General features: G+C 35.2%; 1 protein-coding gene across 8 annotated transcripts in view; it reads left to right on the forward strand.

Moving 5' to 3' along the window:
* Positions 1-16375, forward strand: part of ATRX (ATRX chromatin remodeler) — a 263885-nt gene that overhangs the window by 123221 nt on the left and 124289 nt on the right. For all 8 annotated transcript variants that reach the window (XM_087813462.1, XM_016207255.2, XM_087813461.1 and 5 more), the window contains 5 exons: positions 1073-1291; positions 10214-10355; positions 11288-11397; positions 12317-12463; positions 12621-12798. In XM_087813462.1, coding sequence (XP_087669588.1) covers positions 1073-1291; positions 10214-10355; positions 11288-11397; positions 12317-12463; positions 12621-12798 — 796 coding nt within the window. The remainder of the gene's footprint in view (positions 1-1072; positions 1292-10213; positions 10356-11287; positions 11398-12316; positions 12464-12620; positions 12799-16375) is intronic.

Raw genomic sequence — 16375 nt, forward strand, 5'->3', positions numbered from 1 at the left:
GCTCCTTACCCACCCACCCACTCACCCACCCCTGCATACTCTCTCAGATTCCTCAGTCTGTTCCATGCTTCTGTGTCACTGGATCTGTTTTGTTCATCAGTCTATTTTGTTCTTTAGATTCCATATATGTGAGATCATGTGATGTTTGTCCTTCTTTAAATGAATCTTTTAAACCATTTCTAAGTATACAGTTCAATGGCTTTAATTATGTTCAGAATTGGATACTCTGTACCCATTTAAACAGTAACTCCCCATTCCTGACTAACCCCAGCCCCTCATAACCTCTATTTTAATTTCGGTGTCTATGAATTTGCCTATTTTTAGGCAGCTCATTTAAGTATAGTTATATAATATTTGCCCTTTTGTGTCTGACTTATGGTCATTGACATAATATTTTCAAGGTTCATTCATGTTGTAGCATGTGTCGTTGTTTCCTTTCCTTTTAAGGCTGGATAATATTCCATTGTATGTATATAGCACATTGTGTTTATTTATTTATCTGTTGATGTACATTTGGGTTGTTTCCATCTCTGGCTGTTGTGTATAATGCTGTTATTAAGGTAGGTGTGCAAATATCTGTTTCAGTCCATGCTTTTGATTCTTTTGACTATAATCTAAGAAGTGGAATGGCCAGATCATGTGGTAATTCTATGTTTAACTTTTTGAGGAACTGGCACACTGTTTTCCTAATGCACCAGGCTTTCAACTTTTCTACGTCCACACTAACAATTTTTACTTTCTGTTTTGTTTTGTTTTGTTTTTAATAGCCCTCCTAATGACATTTCATTTGTGGTTTTGATTTAAGTTTCTCTAATGACAAGTAATGTTGAGAATCTATTCATGTGCTTCCTGAACATTTCTATATCTTCCTTAAAGAAAAGTCTGTGCCAGTACCTTGCCCCCGTTTTGGGGGTTGTTTGTATTTTAATATTCTTCCTTATTGTAAAGAATAATTCTGAAGGTTTTCAGTCTGTTTTCTTTCACCTTTCTTTGGTATGTTATTTATGTTTATAGGAAATGGATAAACTCGGCAAATTTGTTATATTTACCTCTGATCATTTAATTTCCATAGAGTAATTCTGAAGAAGGAGATAAAGAAGATGATGAAGAGGAAGAGGAAGAAGAAGATGAAAATGATGATTCCAAGTCGCCTGGAAAAGGCAGAAAGAAAATTAGAAAGATCCTTAAAGATGATAAACTAAGGACAGAAACACAAAATGCTCTTAAGGAAGAGGAAGAGAGGCGAAAACGTATTGCTGAGAGGGAACGTGAGCGAGAGAAATTGAGAGAGGTAAATAAATTTTTATTTATGATTTTTTTAACGTCACTTTTATAGATTCATAGATATATTTCAGTGTTACAAGAATAGAATGTTGTAATCAATCACAGATTTTTAGTGACAGTTGAATTTTTTCTACTATCATTGTTTTATGCAACTTAAAAATCTTTATTAGGCTTTATTAATATAATTAGGTACATGGAAAGAGTTAAGATTATTAAATGATGACCAACATGATTGTGTTTTATCTGGGATAGAAAAATGGTTAAATAAAGTTTTTATTGTAAAAATTTTCAAGCAGATGTACAAATGGTGGGACTAGTTTTATAAATCTCTTTGTACCCATTACCCAGCTTCAGGTTACCAACACATGGCCAGTCTTGTTTCATCTATTCTCTCACCTTCAGATTATTTTGTTGAAGTCTCAGAAATCGCATTTTGTCCGTAATATAATTCAGAATATATTGTAAAAAGATGAAGACCTTTTAAACATTACCACAGTATCATTGTTACACTAAACCGTTAATAATAATTCCATAATATCAAATATCTAGTTATTTAAAATTTCTTCATTTTCCTCCAAAACAGTAATGGTTTCTAAAAATAGTTGGTGTGTACCAGAATCCTAAGAAGGTTTCACTCTCTACATGTTATGTTGCATTTGCATGCTATGTCTCTTATTCTACTTTAACCTGAAGATTTCCTTATAGTACCTTTGTTTAAGAAACCAGATTATTTGTATAGAGTTTCCTACATTCTGAGTTTTGCTGATTGCACCCCTGTTTTGTATTTTCATTGTTTCCTGTATGTCTTATAAACTATTACTTGAATATAGATGCCTGATCAGATATAGAGTCAGTTTATTTTATTTTATTTTTATAAATATATTTTTATTGATTTCAGAGAGAGGAAGGGAGAGGTAGAGAGAGAGACAGAAACATCAATGATGAGAGAGAGAGTCATTGATCGGCTGCCTCCCGCACGCCCCCCACTGGGGATCGAGCCTGAAACCTGGGCATGTGCCCTGACCGGGAATCGAACTGTGATCTCCTGGACCATAGGTTGATGTTCAACTGCTGAGCCACGCCTTCTGGGCAAGTCAGTTCTTTTTTTGACAAAAATACTCATAGATTGAAATATATACTTCCTCTTGCATTTCACTTAGAGGTACTTTAAATCTAGTTGTCTCTTTTGGTGATGTTAATTTTATTTAAAAATTTAAACAACATTTTGGTAAATAGACATTAAAATCTTGTCTGATCCGAGTGCAGTGGTGTCTTACAACTAATTGATCACAGCCAGTCACAGATTTCTTGCCCAGCCGGGCGTGGCTCAGCGGTTGAGCGTCGACCTAGGATCCAGGCGATCGGGGTTCGATTCCCGGTCAGGGCACATGCCCAGGTTGAGGGCTCGATCAATGACTTTCTCATCATTGATGTTTCTGTCTCTCTCTCTCCCTCTCCTTCCCTCTCTCTGAAATCAATAAAGATATATTTAAAAAAAAAATCTTATGTTATTATAATTTTCTAATTTTGATTCCTATCAGTATACATACATGTGTTTCACATAATCACATCATTGTATGTAGCATATGCTATATTTTTCTCTCCCTTAAAACATTTTTTTTCCTTTTTATTGAATTTATAGGGCTGACACTGGTTAACAAAATTATACAGGTTTCAGGTACACAATTCCACAATATATCTACTGTATTGTGTGTTCATCACCCCATTTCCTCTCTCTGTTATTTCAAGCAATTTAAATGTTTGTCATCATATTCCATGTACTTTTAATTGGTTTATCATGTTTATTTTCTAATTAAATTTTTATGTATATTAAATTGAATATATGTATATGCTTCGTTAAAATCAAATATTACTCTAAGGCTACATTGAAAAAGAAACAATTTTCTGTTCTACCTGGATTGTCTACTCAGAGGAAATGACTCAGTTCTTTTAGCTGTTGTTTGCTTTTACCTATATGTTTCTGTTTAATATGCTTATTCTATTTCTTCATTTCTCATTGCATTATTAGGAAGTTATGGATTTAGCTCTCATTTACTACCCACCAAAGATAGTTTCCTTTTCCCATTCTCTCAGTATGGTTACATCACAGTTCTGGTAAAATCATTAGTCAGTTTTCGCATGACTATAACTATGTAAATATTCACAACAGGGTTACATAGTGCATATTTTATGTGTATATCACACACACATATGCATGTATACATACACATAGTGTAGAATGATTACATTCTTTTGTGTGTGCTTTTGGTTTGCATTTATTAGAGTTAATAATGTTTTGGGGTCTTTTTCTATATATTTAAGATGAATTCATTTTCCATCTTTAAAGCAAAACTGTGTGTATTGCTGGTTTTGAATGTTCTAAATTCCAAAAGTCTCACCCCAGCTTCTTCTCTGGTCCTTAGGAGGTCAATTTTGTGTTTCCACCTGTAATGTCTTGTCCCTGGTGCCTATGGGTTTATAGTTGCCTTGTAGTTTTTTATTTTTTTATTATTGATTTCAGATAGAGTAAGGGGGGAAAAGAGAGATAGAGAGGGGGAGAGAGAGAGAGAGACATGGGGGTGCCAGACAGACATCCATTGGTATGAAATATCAATCTGTTGCCTCCCTCACGTGCCCCAACCAGAGATTGAACCCTCGACCTGGGTATGTGCCCTGACCAGAATCAAAATCACAACCTTTTGGTGCATGGATTACGCTCCAACCAACTGAGCCTCACTGGCCAGGATGCTTTTTTCTTTTTTAAATAAACTGAATTCTGTTTTTTCCACCAGAGTTTCAAGTTAGGTGAAACAGTAACAAGAGTTTTATGTCAACCCTTCAGTTATCCCCCAGACAGGTTAGAACAGGTGTACACAATAATTTGTAAGTAAAGTCTGCTGTGCTCCCTCATTTGAGGGAGAGAACTGGTAACCAAGCTGCTGCTGGCTTGAAGTAAAAGACTATCACTTCCGAGGTGATGGGGTAAGGACAAGTAAAAATTACATAAAACTTTCCTACCATTTTGAAGATGGCTTTTTCTTGACTGGTTATTTTCTTGGTTGCTGTAAACTTTTAACTGTTTTGCAGAACACTGACAAAGTTGTTTCAGACAGTTTCTGATTATTTTTTCTTTGACATTTCTGTGTGGAAATGAGAGCTTTGAGCTTCCCAGTCCATCATTTTGTTGACATCTCCCTTTCCCCCTCATTTTTTGGAGGTTATTATCTCTGGGTACAGAATGCTAAGTTGATAATTTTTTTTTCTTTCATCTGTTTAAAGATGGTATTTCTGTATGACATGTTGTTTACCGTCTTCCTTATCTTTGCCCCTATGTGTGTAATGTCTTTTTTTAATTTAAAAGATTGTTTTAATGATTTTTAAAAGATTTTCTGTTTATCACTAGCTTTCAGGTATTGATTATTGTGGTAATCTTAGTTTTTATCCTGCTCGGTGTTCCTTTTACTTGTTGGATCTGTGGGTTTATGGTTTCCATTTAAATGTGTGTGTTTTTTTAAATTTTATTTTTGTTTAAAAATACAGATGTCCGTTTTTCTCCCCAATGACCCATTCTACCCCGTCCCTTCCCCCTCCCCAGTCCCTCTCCCCACCATTGTCTGTGTCCTTGGGTTGTGCATATATGCATATAAATTCTTTGGTTACTCTCTCCCCCTCCACCCACCCGCCCTCCTCCATCCCTCTGACATTCATCAGTCTCATCTATGCTTCCATGTCATTGAATCTATTCTGTTCATTAGTTTATTAAGTTCTTTAGATTCCACGTATAAGCGAGATCATGCGTTATTTGTCTTTCTCTGCCTGGCTTATTTCACTTAGCATAATATTCTCCAGATCCATCCATACTGTCCCAAAGGGTACTAGATTCTTCTTCTTTACAGCTGCATAGTATTCTGTGGTGTAACTGTCCCACAGCTTTTTTATCCACTCATCTACTGATGGGCACTTGGGCTGTTTCCAGATCTTAGCTATTGTAAACTGTGCTGCCATGAACATAGGGGTTCATATATTCTTTCTGATGAATGTTTCAGGATTCTTAGGATACATTCCTAGGAGTGGAATCACTGGGTCAAACGGCAGCTCCATTTCTAATTTTTTGAGGACCCTCCATACTGTTTTCCATAGTGGCTGCACCAGTCTGCATTCCCACCAGCAGTGTACTAGGGTTCCCCTTTCTCCACATCCTCGCCAGCACATGTCGTTTGTTCATTTGTTGATGGCAGCCATTCTGACAGGTGTGAAGTGATACTTCATTGTGGTTTTAATTTGCATCTCTCTGATGATTAGCGATGTTGAGCATTTTCTCATGTGTCTCATGGCCATCCGTATGTCCTCTTTGGAAAAGTGTCTATTTAAGTCCTTTGCCCATTTCTTAATTGGGTTGTTTGTCTTCCTTTTGCTGAGTACTTTGAGTTCTTTGTACACTTTGGAAATTAGCCCCTTATCAGATACATCCTTGGCAAATATGTTTTCCCAGACCGTGGGGTTCCTTTGTGTTTTGAGGCTGTTTTCTTTTGTTGTGAAGAAGCTTTTTAGTTTGATGTAGTCCCATATGTTTAGTTTTTCTTTTGTTTCTCTTCCCCTAGGAGATGTCTCAGTGAAAAGTCCACTACGTGGGATGTCTGTGATTTTACTGCCTATGTTTTCTTCCATGATTTTTATGGTTTCGTGACTTACATTTAAGTTTTTTATCCATTTTGAATTTATTTTTGTGTATGGAGTAAGTTGGTGGTCTAGTTTCTTTTTTTGCATGTATCTGTCTAATTTTCCCAACACTATTTATTGAAGAGATTGTCTTTACTCCATGGTATGCTCTTGCTTCTTTTGTCAAGTATTAATTGATCATAATGGTGTGTGTTGATTTCTGGGGTCTCTGTTCTGTTCCATTGATCTATATGCCTGTTGTACCAGTACTAGGCTGTTTTGATTACAGTGGCTTTGTAGTATAGTTTGATATTCTGTATAGCGATCTGTCCAACTCTGTTCTTTCTCAAGATGGCTTTGGCTATTCGGGGTCTTTTTTGGTTCCATATAAAGTTTTGGAATATTTTTTCTAGTTCTGTAAAATATGCTCTTGGTATTTTAATCTTACTTTTATGTGAAATCTAAAGAACAAAATAAATTGATGAACAAGATTGGACTACAGACGTGGAAGCATGAAACAAACTGACAGATCTCAGAGGGAAGGTGGGAAGAAATTAACCAAAGAATTTATAAGCATATGAGTAGCCCATGGACAATAGATAGGTGAAGGCCTGGGGTGGAGTGGGAGATTGATGGAGGGGGCCAACAGGGGAGAAATAGGAGACATCTGTAATACTCCCAACAATAAAATAAATTTAAAAAAAATGGACATTGTAATTTCGATGTTTTTGAGTTTCTGTAGTCTTCTATTAGAGAGTGCTTGGCGTTTTTCTCTACAGGCATTTAAGTCACTTTATTTTTATGTATATTTATTTAAAATAAATAAATTTATTTGTTAAGGTGTGTCTTAAGTACCCTTTAATTTATGTATGGTTTTGACCCATTGCTAATGTTTGACCCTTCTCTGGTCTTTACTGAATGCCATCAGTTATACTTGAAGACTCTCTACTCTGTTTTGTCTGTAATTGCATGCTTTCTAGAGCTATACGATCACTGGGGACTGTTTAATTAATAGCTTCTCACTCTTTGTCTGGCCTTGTGGAGTTGTACATTTTAGTATTCAGCTAAAACTCACAGTGCCTCTCATCTTGATTTCCAGAAGTCTTTTTGTGTAGTTTTTCTCTCTCTGTAGTTTCTGTAGTTATTCATCCATCTCATTTTCACCTTTGTCTCCTCAACTCAGCACAACTCCAGTAATCTGCTTGGGATACTCTTTCCTTGATTCTGGATAGTGACTTCAGGCAGCAATCCAGGGGGAATATAGGGCCCTCCTTCTTGTTTTTACTTCTCTCAGGGATCAGTGTCCTGTTGGGGCATGTTATCCAGTGTCTGAAAATAATCTGTTTCATATATTTTGTCTAGTTTTCTAATTGTTACAGCAGGAGGGTAAATCTGCTAATATTCAATGCATCATTTCATAATACACAGCAGAAGTTGGGCTCCACCTTTTCAATATGTTGTTTAAATGGTTTTGTTTCCATTTCTTTTGTCAATTCATATGTGGGATACATTTCATGTCCTTATTAATTCTTTACTGTAGCTTCATTTATCATCTTCTCTAAGTTCTCCCATTTCATTGCCATCTATTTTTATTAGTTATATAAATTTTCTTTATAGCTTGAGTGCATAAACACATCTGCTTAGTAATAATAAGTGGACAGTTTCTTTATAAATTATCTCCTATAATTGGGAGGAAGATTTACTAATGCCTAATCCTGAAGACAGCACTTAATAACAAAAATATCATATAAATCACTAATAAACTTATGGTTCCAAAGTCTTAGTTAAAGCCTTCTGTATTAGTTTTTTTAATCCTCACCTAAGGATATATTTTTATTGATTTTTAAAGGGAGAGGGGGAGGGAGGGAGGGAAGGAGAGAGGGAAGGAAGGGGAGAGAGAGAGAGAGAGAGAGAGAGAGAGAGAGAGAAAGAAAAAAAAGAGAAACATCGATTGGTTCCCTCCTGTATATGCCCTGACTGGGGATCAAACCCGCAACCTATGTATGTGCCCTAACCGGGAACCAAACCCGCAACCTTTTGGTGTATGGGATGACACTCCAACCAACTGAACTACCCAGCCAGGGCATGTATTAGTTCAGGAATTTGAGAGTGGCTTAGCTTAGCTCTACTGGGTCATCTGCTCAGTGTCTCACTAAGTTGATATTAAAGTGTTAGCCAGAACTGCAATTTTCATGTAAGACTGTTTCCTTTCCCACCTCACTTGTTGGCAGAATGTGGTTTGATTATCTTTGAGACCAGCCAGTAAGACAACCTCTCTTACACGTCAGTCAGAAGGATAGGATTGTATGGGGTGTTTACACCAGAGGATATCAATATTGGGGCTTGGTTTATGATTGTACCCACCACACCTTGAAAAGAAGACATTCAGGGAATTTTCCATTTTGACTAATGGCTTTGCCTCAGTGATATGAAGCTAGGACACAATAAAAATTTAACGGATACTTAGTCTATGCCAGATACATTGCATTCATCTCCTTATTTAATTTATACAATAACCCGTGAGGGCTGTTTATAATTCCCATTTTTCAGATGGAGAAACTGAGTATAAGTAACTCGTTGAAATAGAGTTTGGGATATAAATAGCCTGTGCTATTTGTACTCAACCACACTCTGTCCTAGTATTAATCTTGATTTGTATATAATTTATAGTTTTATGTAAATGCAATATCTAGTCAGGTAATTTATTACAAATTTGTGACATTTTAAATTTTTTTCCATGTGATGTTACTGTAGTTATGGTTTTAAAAATAGAGTGTATCCTTTTAAGAGTTATTCTAAGACATTTATAGATGAAATGACATACTTTCTCAAGTTTGCTTCAGAATTATTTGTGGAATCTGAGGAGTTGGAGATTAGATGAGAGGTTGTTAGTGAAACAAAACTGGCCAGAAGTTGATAATTTCTGAAGCTGGTAATAGGTAATTGGGTTCATTATACTATGCTGTCTATTTTTACATTAGGAAAATTTGTATAGTTAATATTAAATAATCCATTCCTTCATATTTACAGTTCTAAATAAGAAAAATACTGAGGAAATTTTATTTCTTAAACATCATAATGCATGTAATTTTAAAATCATGAATTTATATTGATTTTCATGGAACCATAAAACTGTTTAAACAAGCATTTCCTTTATTAAAGTAGTATTGCATAGTGATTCAGAGCATGGACTCTAGAACTCTACCCTCTGGGTATAAATCTTAGTGTTGTGATACTTAATAGTTGTATGACCTTGTATGAGTTATTTAACTTCTTTCTTCCTTAGTTGTTTTTAATTTGTAAAATGGGAATATTTGTATGTACTTTATACAGTTCTTGAGTATACTGTGTAATGGCTAGACATTGGGATAAGACAGCAAAAAAATTTATGCACACATGTTCATGTGTATTCGTGTCTAAATAGCTCGAGCTTACTGTTATTCTTTGCAATTAGAGGGTATTATAGGTTGTTGTCATACTTTTGAGTGTGTGACTTTCTTTTTTTAAAAAAATATATCTTTATTGATTTCAAGAGAGGAAAGGAGAGAGAGAGACAGACAGAAACATCAGTGATGAGAGAGTCATTGGGGATTGAGCCAGGAACCCGGGCATGTGCCCTGACCAGGAATCGAACCCCGATCGCCTGGATCCTAGGTTGATGCTCAACCGCTGAGCCACACCCAGTTGGGCGAGTGTATGGCTTTCAAACCAGTGTTTTTAATTCTTGTTTTCCTTTCACAATACTTTTCAGTGAGAATGCTTTGGCATCTTGGGTTGGACAGTTCTTGTTTGGGACAGCCTTTCACATTGTGGACCATTTATGCTTACCTTCCCCTCCACCTACATTAAATACCAGTCCTGGCTAGTCATTGTGACAACCATAAGTGCCCTTGTACGTTTTCAAATGTCCTTTGGAGGAATAGAATCATCCCTGTCTGGGAGCCACGTGTCTATTCAGATTTTAGCAGTGGCGCCATATATTAGTTTAGAGCACTTCTTTTCTCACAGTTCTACCTATGAGATATCCAGGGTGAGAACTGATGAGCTAAATTACTGACATTGCCATAGAAATTCAAAGTCTTGTGGAGGCTTTTGACTTTGGAAAACATGTAAGCTTGCGATCTGTCTTGGTCTTATTAAGCCAAAATATTGGATGTGTGATTTGGAGGTAGATATGTTTATATTTTGAACAATTTCTTTTAGTAAGAGTAATACTCCACCCTTGTTTGCAAGGTTTCTATGAGCTTAACTATAATTCCCTTTCTTGTAGGTGATAGAAATTGAAGATGCTTCACCCACCAAGTGTCCAATAACAACCAAGCTGGTTTTAGATGAAGATGAAGAAACCAAAGAACCGTTAGTGCAGGTTCATAGAAATATGGTTATCAAATTGAAACCCCATCAAGTAGATGGTAAGAAACTGTTGATGATTAAAGCATTTAAAATCAAGTTTTACTAATATTTGGCGTCTTCTGTGTGCCTCATATTCTGCTAAGCACTGGAGGTACATTGTTGAGCAAAACAAACATGATCCGTGCCCTTATGGAGCATATAAGCAAATGGGGAAGAACAAAATTGAATGATTGCAGTGATAATAAGTGTTACAAAAGGGGATGTAAGTGCCACTTACAAATGGGTATATATGGAAAGTGAATCTCACCTAGTCTGCAGTGGTTGATTAAGGTCAGCTGTGTGGTAGGGAGAGTTACAGTTAGCTAAAAACCTTTGTCAGGCAATGCTATTTCAACATTTTGAGGTACATTTGTTAATAATTTTTCTATATTGATATTAGAAAGATAACAAATTATCCCTGTCCTCTGCTTTGTTAGAGTGGAATCAGTAAGTCAGTTTTGAGTGTGTATGTAAATGAATTTATAAGGGAAGTTCTACAGTTGCTACTCCTTGGGTAGTCAGCCCCCTTTCTTGTTTAGTCTTTACTAATGAATAAAGGGAGAAATGATAAATTATCTCCTGTTGTTTTATTGATTTACCCAATAAACCTGAAAGTATATTTGATAGAAATTTGTTTTTTTTTTGGATAAAGTTTCTATTTTAGATTACTCCTATGTCTCTTTGGACAATCTCAGGGAATGGAGAAGGTCTGCTGTGATAGGTTAGAGAAGGTGAATGAAAGAAAATCACCTTGTTGTGTGCTTGTTTTCACTGTCTTTTTTCTACTTAATGGGAGCTGGGATTGGGGGGATCCTCATTTACATTTAAGAAATTCTTTTTTGTTTTTTAAAATTCTATTTCCTGTATATTTTTTAATGTTTTTGATATGTTTATGAAGGAAGATTTTTAGCTTGGGCCTTTAAATTGAACTTAATGAAGCTGTTATTTTTAGGTGTTCAGTTTATGTGGGATTGCTGCTGTGAGTCTGTTAAAAAAACAAAGAAATCTCCAGGTTCAGGATGTATTCTCGCCCACTGCATGGGCCTTGGTAAGACTTTACAGGTACGAACATGAAGGTATTTATTCTTGCACATTTATTAATATAAGAATATAGGATTCTCTTATGTTTCAGACACACTTATAAGGGCTGGAGATAAAGCATTGAACAGGAATAAAAAGATCTCTCCCCCGAGAAGCTTATATTCTGGTGGTGGAGAGAGATTTTAATCAAATAAAATAAGATGTATTTTCAGATAATAAGTGTTAAGGGAGAATAGAAGAGGAAAGCATCTTTTAGGAGGTGACATTTGAGCAGAGATCCTAATGAAGTGAAGGAACAGGGTTACAGGCATAGCCAGTAAAATCTGCAAAGAATCTGAGGTAGAAATAAACTTTCTTTACAACTTTTTGACAGTCTATCATCCTGTAGTAATGAGAACATAAAACATTTTTCACTATTAAAGTATTACATTTCTGAATGTCAGGAATTGTAGCAGAAGTGTGAAATTAATGAATATATGTGTAATTTTAAACCATAAGATAATTATTATAGATTCAGAACACTTAAAAATGGAAACGTACTCTATAACACAATTATCTTAAATAGGCTGTGGTATTTTCTGAAAAGTTGTAGGGACATTCTGTGGAGGTGAGGAACTTAGTAGCTGTCTTAGTGTGGTTACTTCTTATATTCATATTATTATTATTGGTCAAAGGATCATTGAGCTTTATAGTTGGAAGGTTCTTATAAATCATCTAGTTGAACTCCCTCTTTTTACATAGGATATCTCTTCCCCTGGTTTTTGTCTGGTTTGGAAATTGTGAGCTTTGGTTGGCTGCTTTATTGTTTAAAGCAAAAAAACACAAAAAACAAAGAACAAAACACACACACAACCCAACTATTGAATTGAAAGATTGCTTGATTTATTAACTTTTTGTGGATATTGAAATGAAGGTGGCAAGTTCATTTGTTTTCTTGTAGGTGGTTAGTTTTCTTCATACAGTTCTTTTGTGTGAGAAATTGGATTTCAGTACAGCTTTGGTGGTTTGTCCTCTTAATACTGCTTTGAATTGGATGAATGAATTTGAGAAGTGGCAAGAGGGACTAAAAGATGATGAGAAGCTTGAGGTATCATATTTTAATATTTTTATTATTAAAATAACTGCATGAAATTAGTACAGTAAAAAAGATTTTTCATTACCAGTGATGCATATTTCAGTGGGGATGTTTGGTATTCATACATTACTAATACCTACTTTTAAAAATCTCTGTTTTCCCACAAAAGGTCTCTGAATTAGCGACTGTGAAACGTCCTCAGGAGAGAAGCTACATGCTTCAGAGGTGGCAGGAGGATGGTGGTGTTATGATCATAGGCTATGAGATGTACAGAAATCTTGCTCAAGGAAGGAATGTGAAGAGTAGGAAACTTAAAGAAATATTTAACAAAGCTTTGGTTGATCCAGGTAAGATATTAACAGGCACTGAGAGAGAGAAGCAAGTTGAATAAAATTGTGCTTTATGTTTTAATTAACAATACTAATTGAACAACTACTAAGTAGCTGGTTTTGTTTCATTTATTCTTCAGTTTTTTGCCTTCTTTTTGTTTTTTTTGGTATAATTTCATGAAAATGAAATCACCCTTAATGTTGCCAGCTGTTCAGAATGCATGTGCTGAGTCTAGAAGTCTTTGAGGTTTTTAGGGGAGACCTTGTAAACAATTAAAGATGGGTCACGTGCTTTTGTCACAATTGCAGATGTTTCCAACTGTCTGAATATTAGATGGTAATAAGAGCTCTCTCTATACTCTGAAAATAGTTCTTAAGTTTCTTTCCCAGCTTTATGTCATTAGAAGAACTGCTATATGTTTTTTTTTTTTCTCTTTTAAAGAGTCATCACTATGGAAGGTTAATATTTGCAATACTGTTGATCCTTACGACAGTAATCCTCATGATGTGAGATCCAAATACTTGACTTTTTTTTTGCCACTTGGAGAAGCAGCAAATTGTACTGTCCACAAAATTAATTACTTTTAAATAATAATTTGTATCTATAACTGTTCCTTTCAATCTTCATCTTGTCATATCTAATTACTTTAACACACTATTGAGGCTTTAGATGTTTGTTGAGAAAGTCTAATTTTCACTCCAAAAAATAACAGTGTTCTTTAGAATCCATGGCTTTCCCTCTTTTTTATTTACTTTACTTTTTAATGTTTTCAGCTTTATTGAGGTATAATTGACAAATTAAATTGTAAGATACTTAAAGTGTACAACAAGATGATTTGATATATATTGTGCAAGGATTCCCCCTTTGAGCTACACATCTACCACCTCACATATTTCCTTTTATTGTGAGAATAAGTTCTAAGCAAATTTCAGTTATATAATACAGTCACTGTGTTATACATTTAGATCCTCAGAGCTTATTCTTCGTATTCATCTTGTAACTGGAAATTTGTACCCTTTTGCCTCTTTTTTAGATGATGATGTAATTCACATGTACCAAAGTAACTTTACCATTGTAAATCTAAGGTCTGATAATTCAGTTATCTTCTCATGATTAAAACAGTTGTCTAGCCCTAGCTAGTTTGGGTCCCAGGTTCGATTCTGGCCAAGGGCACGTGCCTCAGTTGCAGGCTCAATCCCCAGCCCCAGTTGGTGCGTGAGTGGGAGGTGACCAGTTGATGCATCTCTCTCACATTGATATTTCTCTCTCTCTCTCTCTCTCTCCCTCCCCCCTCCCCCCCCACCTTCCACTATATCTGAAAAGCAATGGAAAAAATATCTTTGGGTGAGGATTAAAAAAAAAAAAGTTTTCTAAAAGTCCTGAAGTGGTTGTATTGTCAGAGAGCGATAAGCTAGTGAATAGTATTGCAGCATATTCTTCATGAGGTTTCCTTGGAACAATTTAAAGCAGTCATTTCCAGTTCTTAGTGTATTGAATTGTTCATGAGGAAATAAAAAAGAAATTAAAGATCCTAACATGAAGGGTAACATTTGTTATTCCATGTAAATTATTTAATGACATTTAAAAAAACTTTTTATTTTGGAATAATTTTTTGTTTACAGAAAAGTGGAAATGATAGTAAAGAAGCTTCTGTATATCCTGCACCTAGATCCCCTGCTAATACCTTACATTGCTTTGGTAGTCTTGTCAAAACTAAGAAATTGATACATTGTTGGTTGGTACATTGTTAACTAAACTCCAAACTATATTTGAATTTCACCAGTTTTTCTATTAATGCCCACATCCTGTTCTAGGATCCGATCACATTGCATTTAATTGTCATGTCTCCACAGTCTCATCTGGTCTATGGCAGCTTCTCAGTCTTTCTTTCTTTTTCATTATCTTGTCAGTGTTAAGGTGTACTGTTCAAGTATCCTGTAGAATGTTTACTAGTCTATACTTATTGTTTTTGTTGTGATTAGTCTAAGGTTAGAGGTTTTTGAAATAATATACATATACCAGAGCTGAAGTGCCCTTCTTGTCACATTATATCGGGTACATTGGATCCACATGACATCATGGTGAACTTTTATCACTTGATTAAGGTAGTATTGGCCAGGTTTCTCTACTATATAGTTACTGTTTTCACCTGTCTTTATTCTTTGGCAGCCAGGTCACTAAGTCTAGCCCACCCAAGTAAGGGGACAGCAAAAATTAAACTCCATCTCCTGTAGTGGGCAGTATTTACACATAAAATTTAGAGTTTTTCTTTAGGAAAGATTTGTTCCTTTTTAACCATTTATTTAATCAGTCACTGACTTATATTGGTATAGACTAATCGGCTATTATTAGTTTATATGTTAAAGTATAAACTAACACTATGTTTATTTTGTTGTTCCAATTGTTCCAATTTGGCCATTGGGAGTTCTTTCAGGTTGGTTCCTGTGTCCCTTTGATATTTCATCCTTTTGGGTTTTTTTTTAAGCACTTCATTATTTTCTGGAACCATAAGATGCTCCTGGCTCATGTTATATTAACCCTGCCACAGTATCATCCATTTCAACAAGGAGCCGTGGTTCCCTTTATTGGAAAATGGTGTTTATAAACCAAGATGTGGGCATGGGTATGTTTGTTGCTACTGGCGTGTCATTACTTCTAGGCTTTCTCAGCAGACAAAACTAGGTAACATGTATACAAATCCATCCATTTTTGTGTGTGTGTATATATGTGTGTTTGTGTGTGTATAAAAATAACCCTTCATACTGTCTTCCACTGTAATTCAGCGTCATAGGGTCCATTTTAGCTAACTTTTTGTTGTTAATCTTTTACTTGCCTTTCCAACAGAGAAAATCCTAGCTCTAACAGTCCACTATCTATTTACTTATTTGTTCAGCTTCATTATATATGTGAGGTGGTTTCAGAATTGTTAACCTCTACTAACATGAGAAACAAATTTACCAACTAAGGTACAGTGCTTATGTATGATTGCTTTTTTCTATGGCTTCATAATTTGAAGTTAAAACATCATTTTTTAAGGTTACTTAGGTTAGTTCCTTTATTTTGTTGTTTGAATACATTAAAGTTTATTTTTTTGTAATGTAGAGTTTAGTGGGTTTTACAAATGAAGAGAGTCATATATTTATAATTTTATTACTATAATTGTTTTTTTGGTGTTAATTTCATAAAACAACTTAATTACTTTATTATTCATTGTGGTAACTTCTGTGTTAGTCTGCATTTTCCCACATTTTAATCTAATGGCAAAATACACATTACATAAGATTTATTTAATCATTTGGAAAAAAATAATGCATAGACACAGGCTATACTATGGTGATTACTAGAGGGAAAAAGGGGCTGGGGGATGTAGAAGAGGGTAAAGGAGGATAAATGGTGATGGAAGGAGAAAAAAATACTTAACCATTTTGAAGTGTACAATCCAGTGTCATTTAATATTTTCACAGTGGCTTGCAACAATCAAACTATTCCATTGAATCCCACATTTCCATCACTTCAAAAACAAGCCCGGTACACATTAGCAGTTACTTCCAAATGCCCCCTCTACCCATCTCCTGGAAACCACCAATCTATTTT

The sequence above is a fragment of the Miniopterus natalensis genome, chromosome X (genome assembly GCF_054644295.1).
Source record: "Miniopterus natalensis isolate mMinNat1 chromosome X, mMinNat1.hap1, whole genome shotgun sequence".
NCBI classification, from domain to species: Eukaryota; Metazoa; Chordata; class Mammalia; order Chiroptera; family Miniopteridae; genus Miniopterus; species Miniopterus natalensis.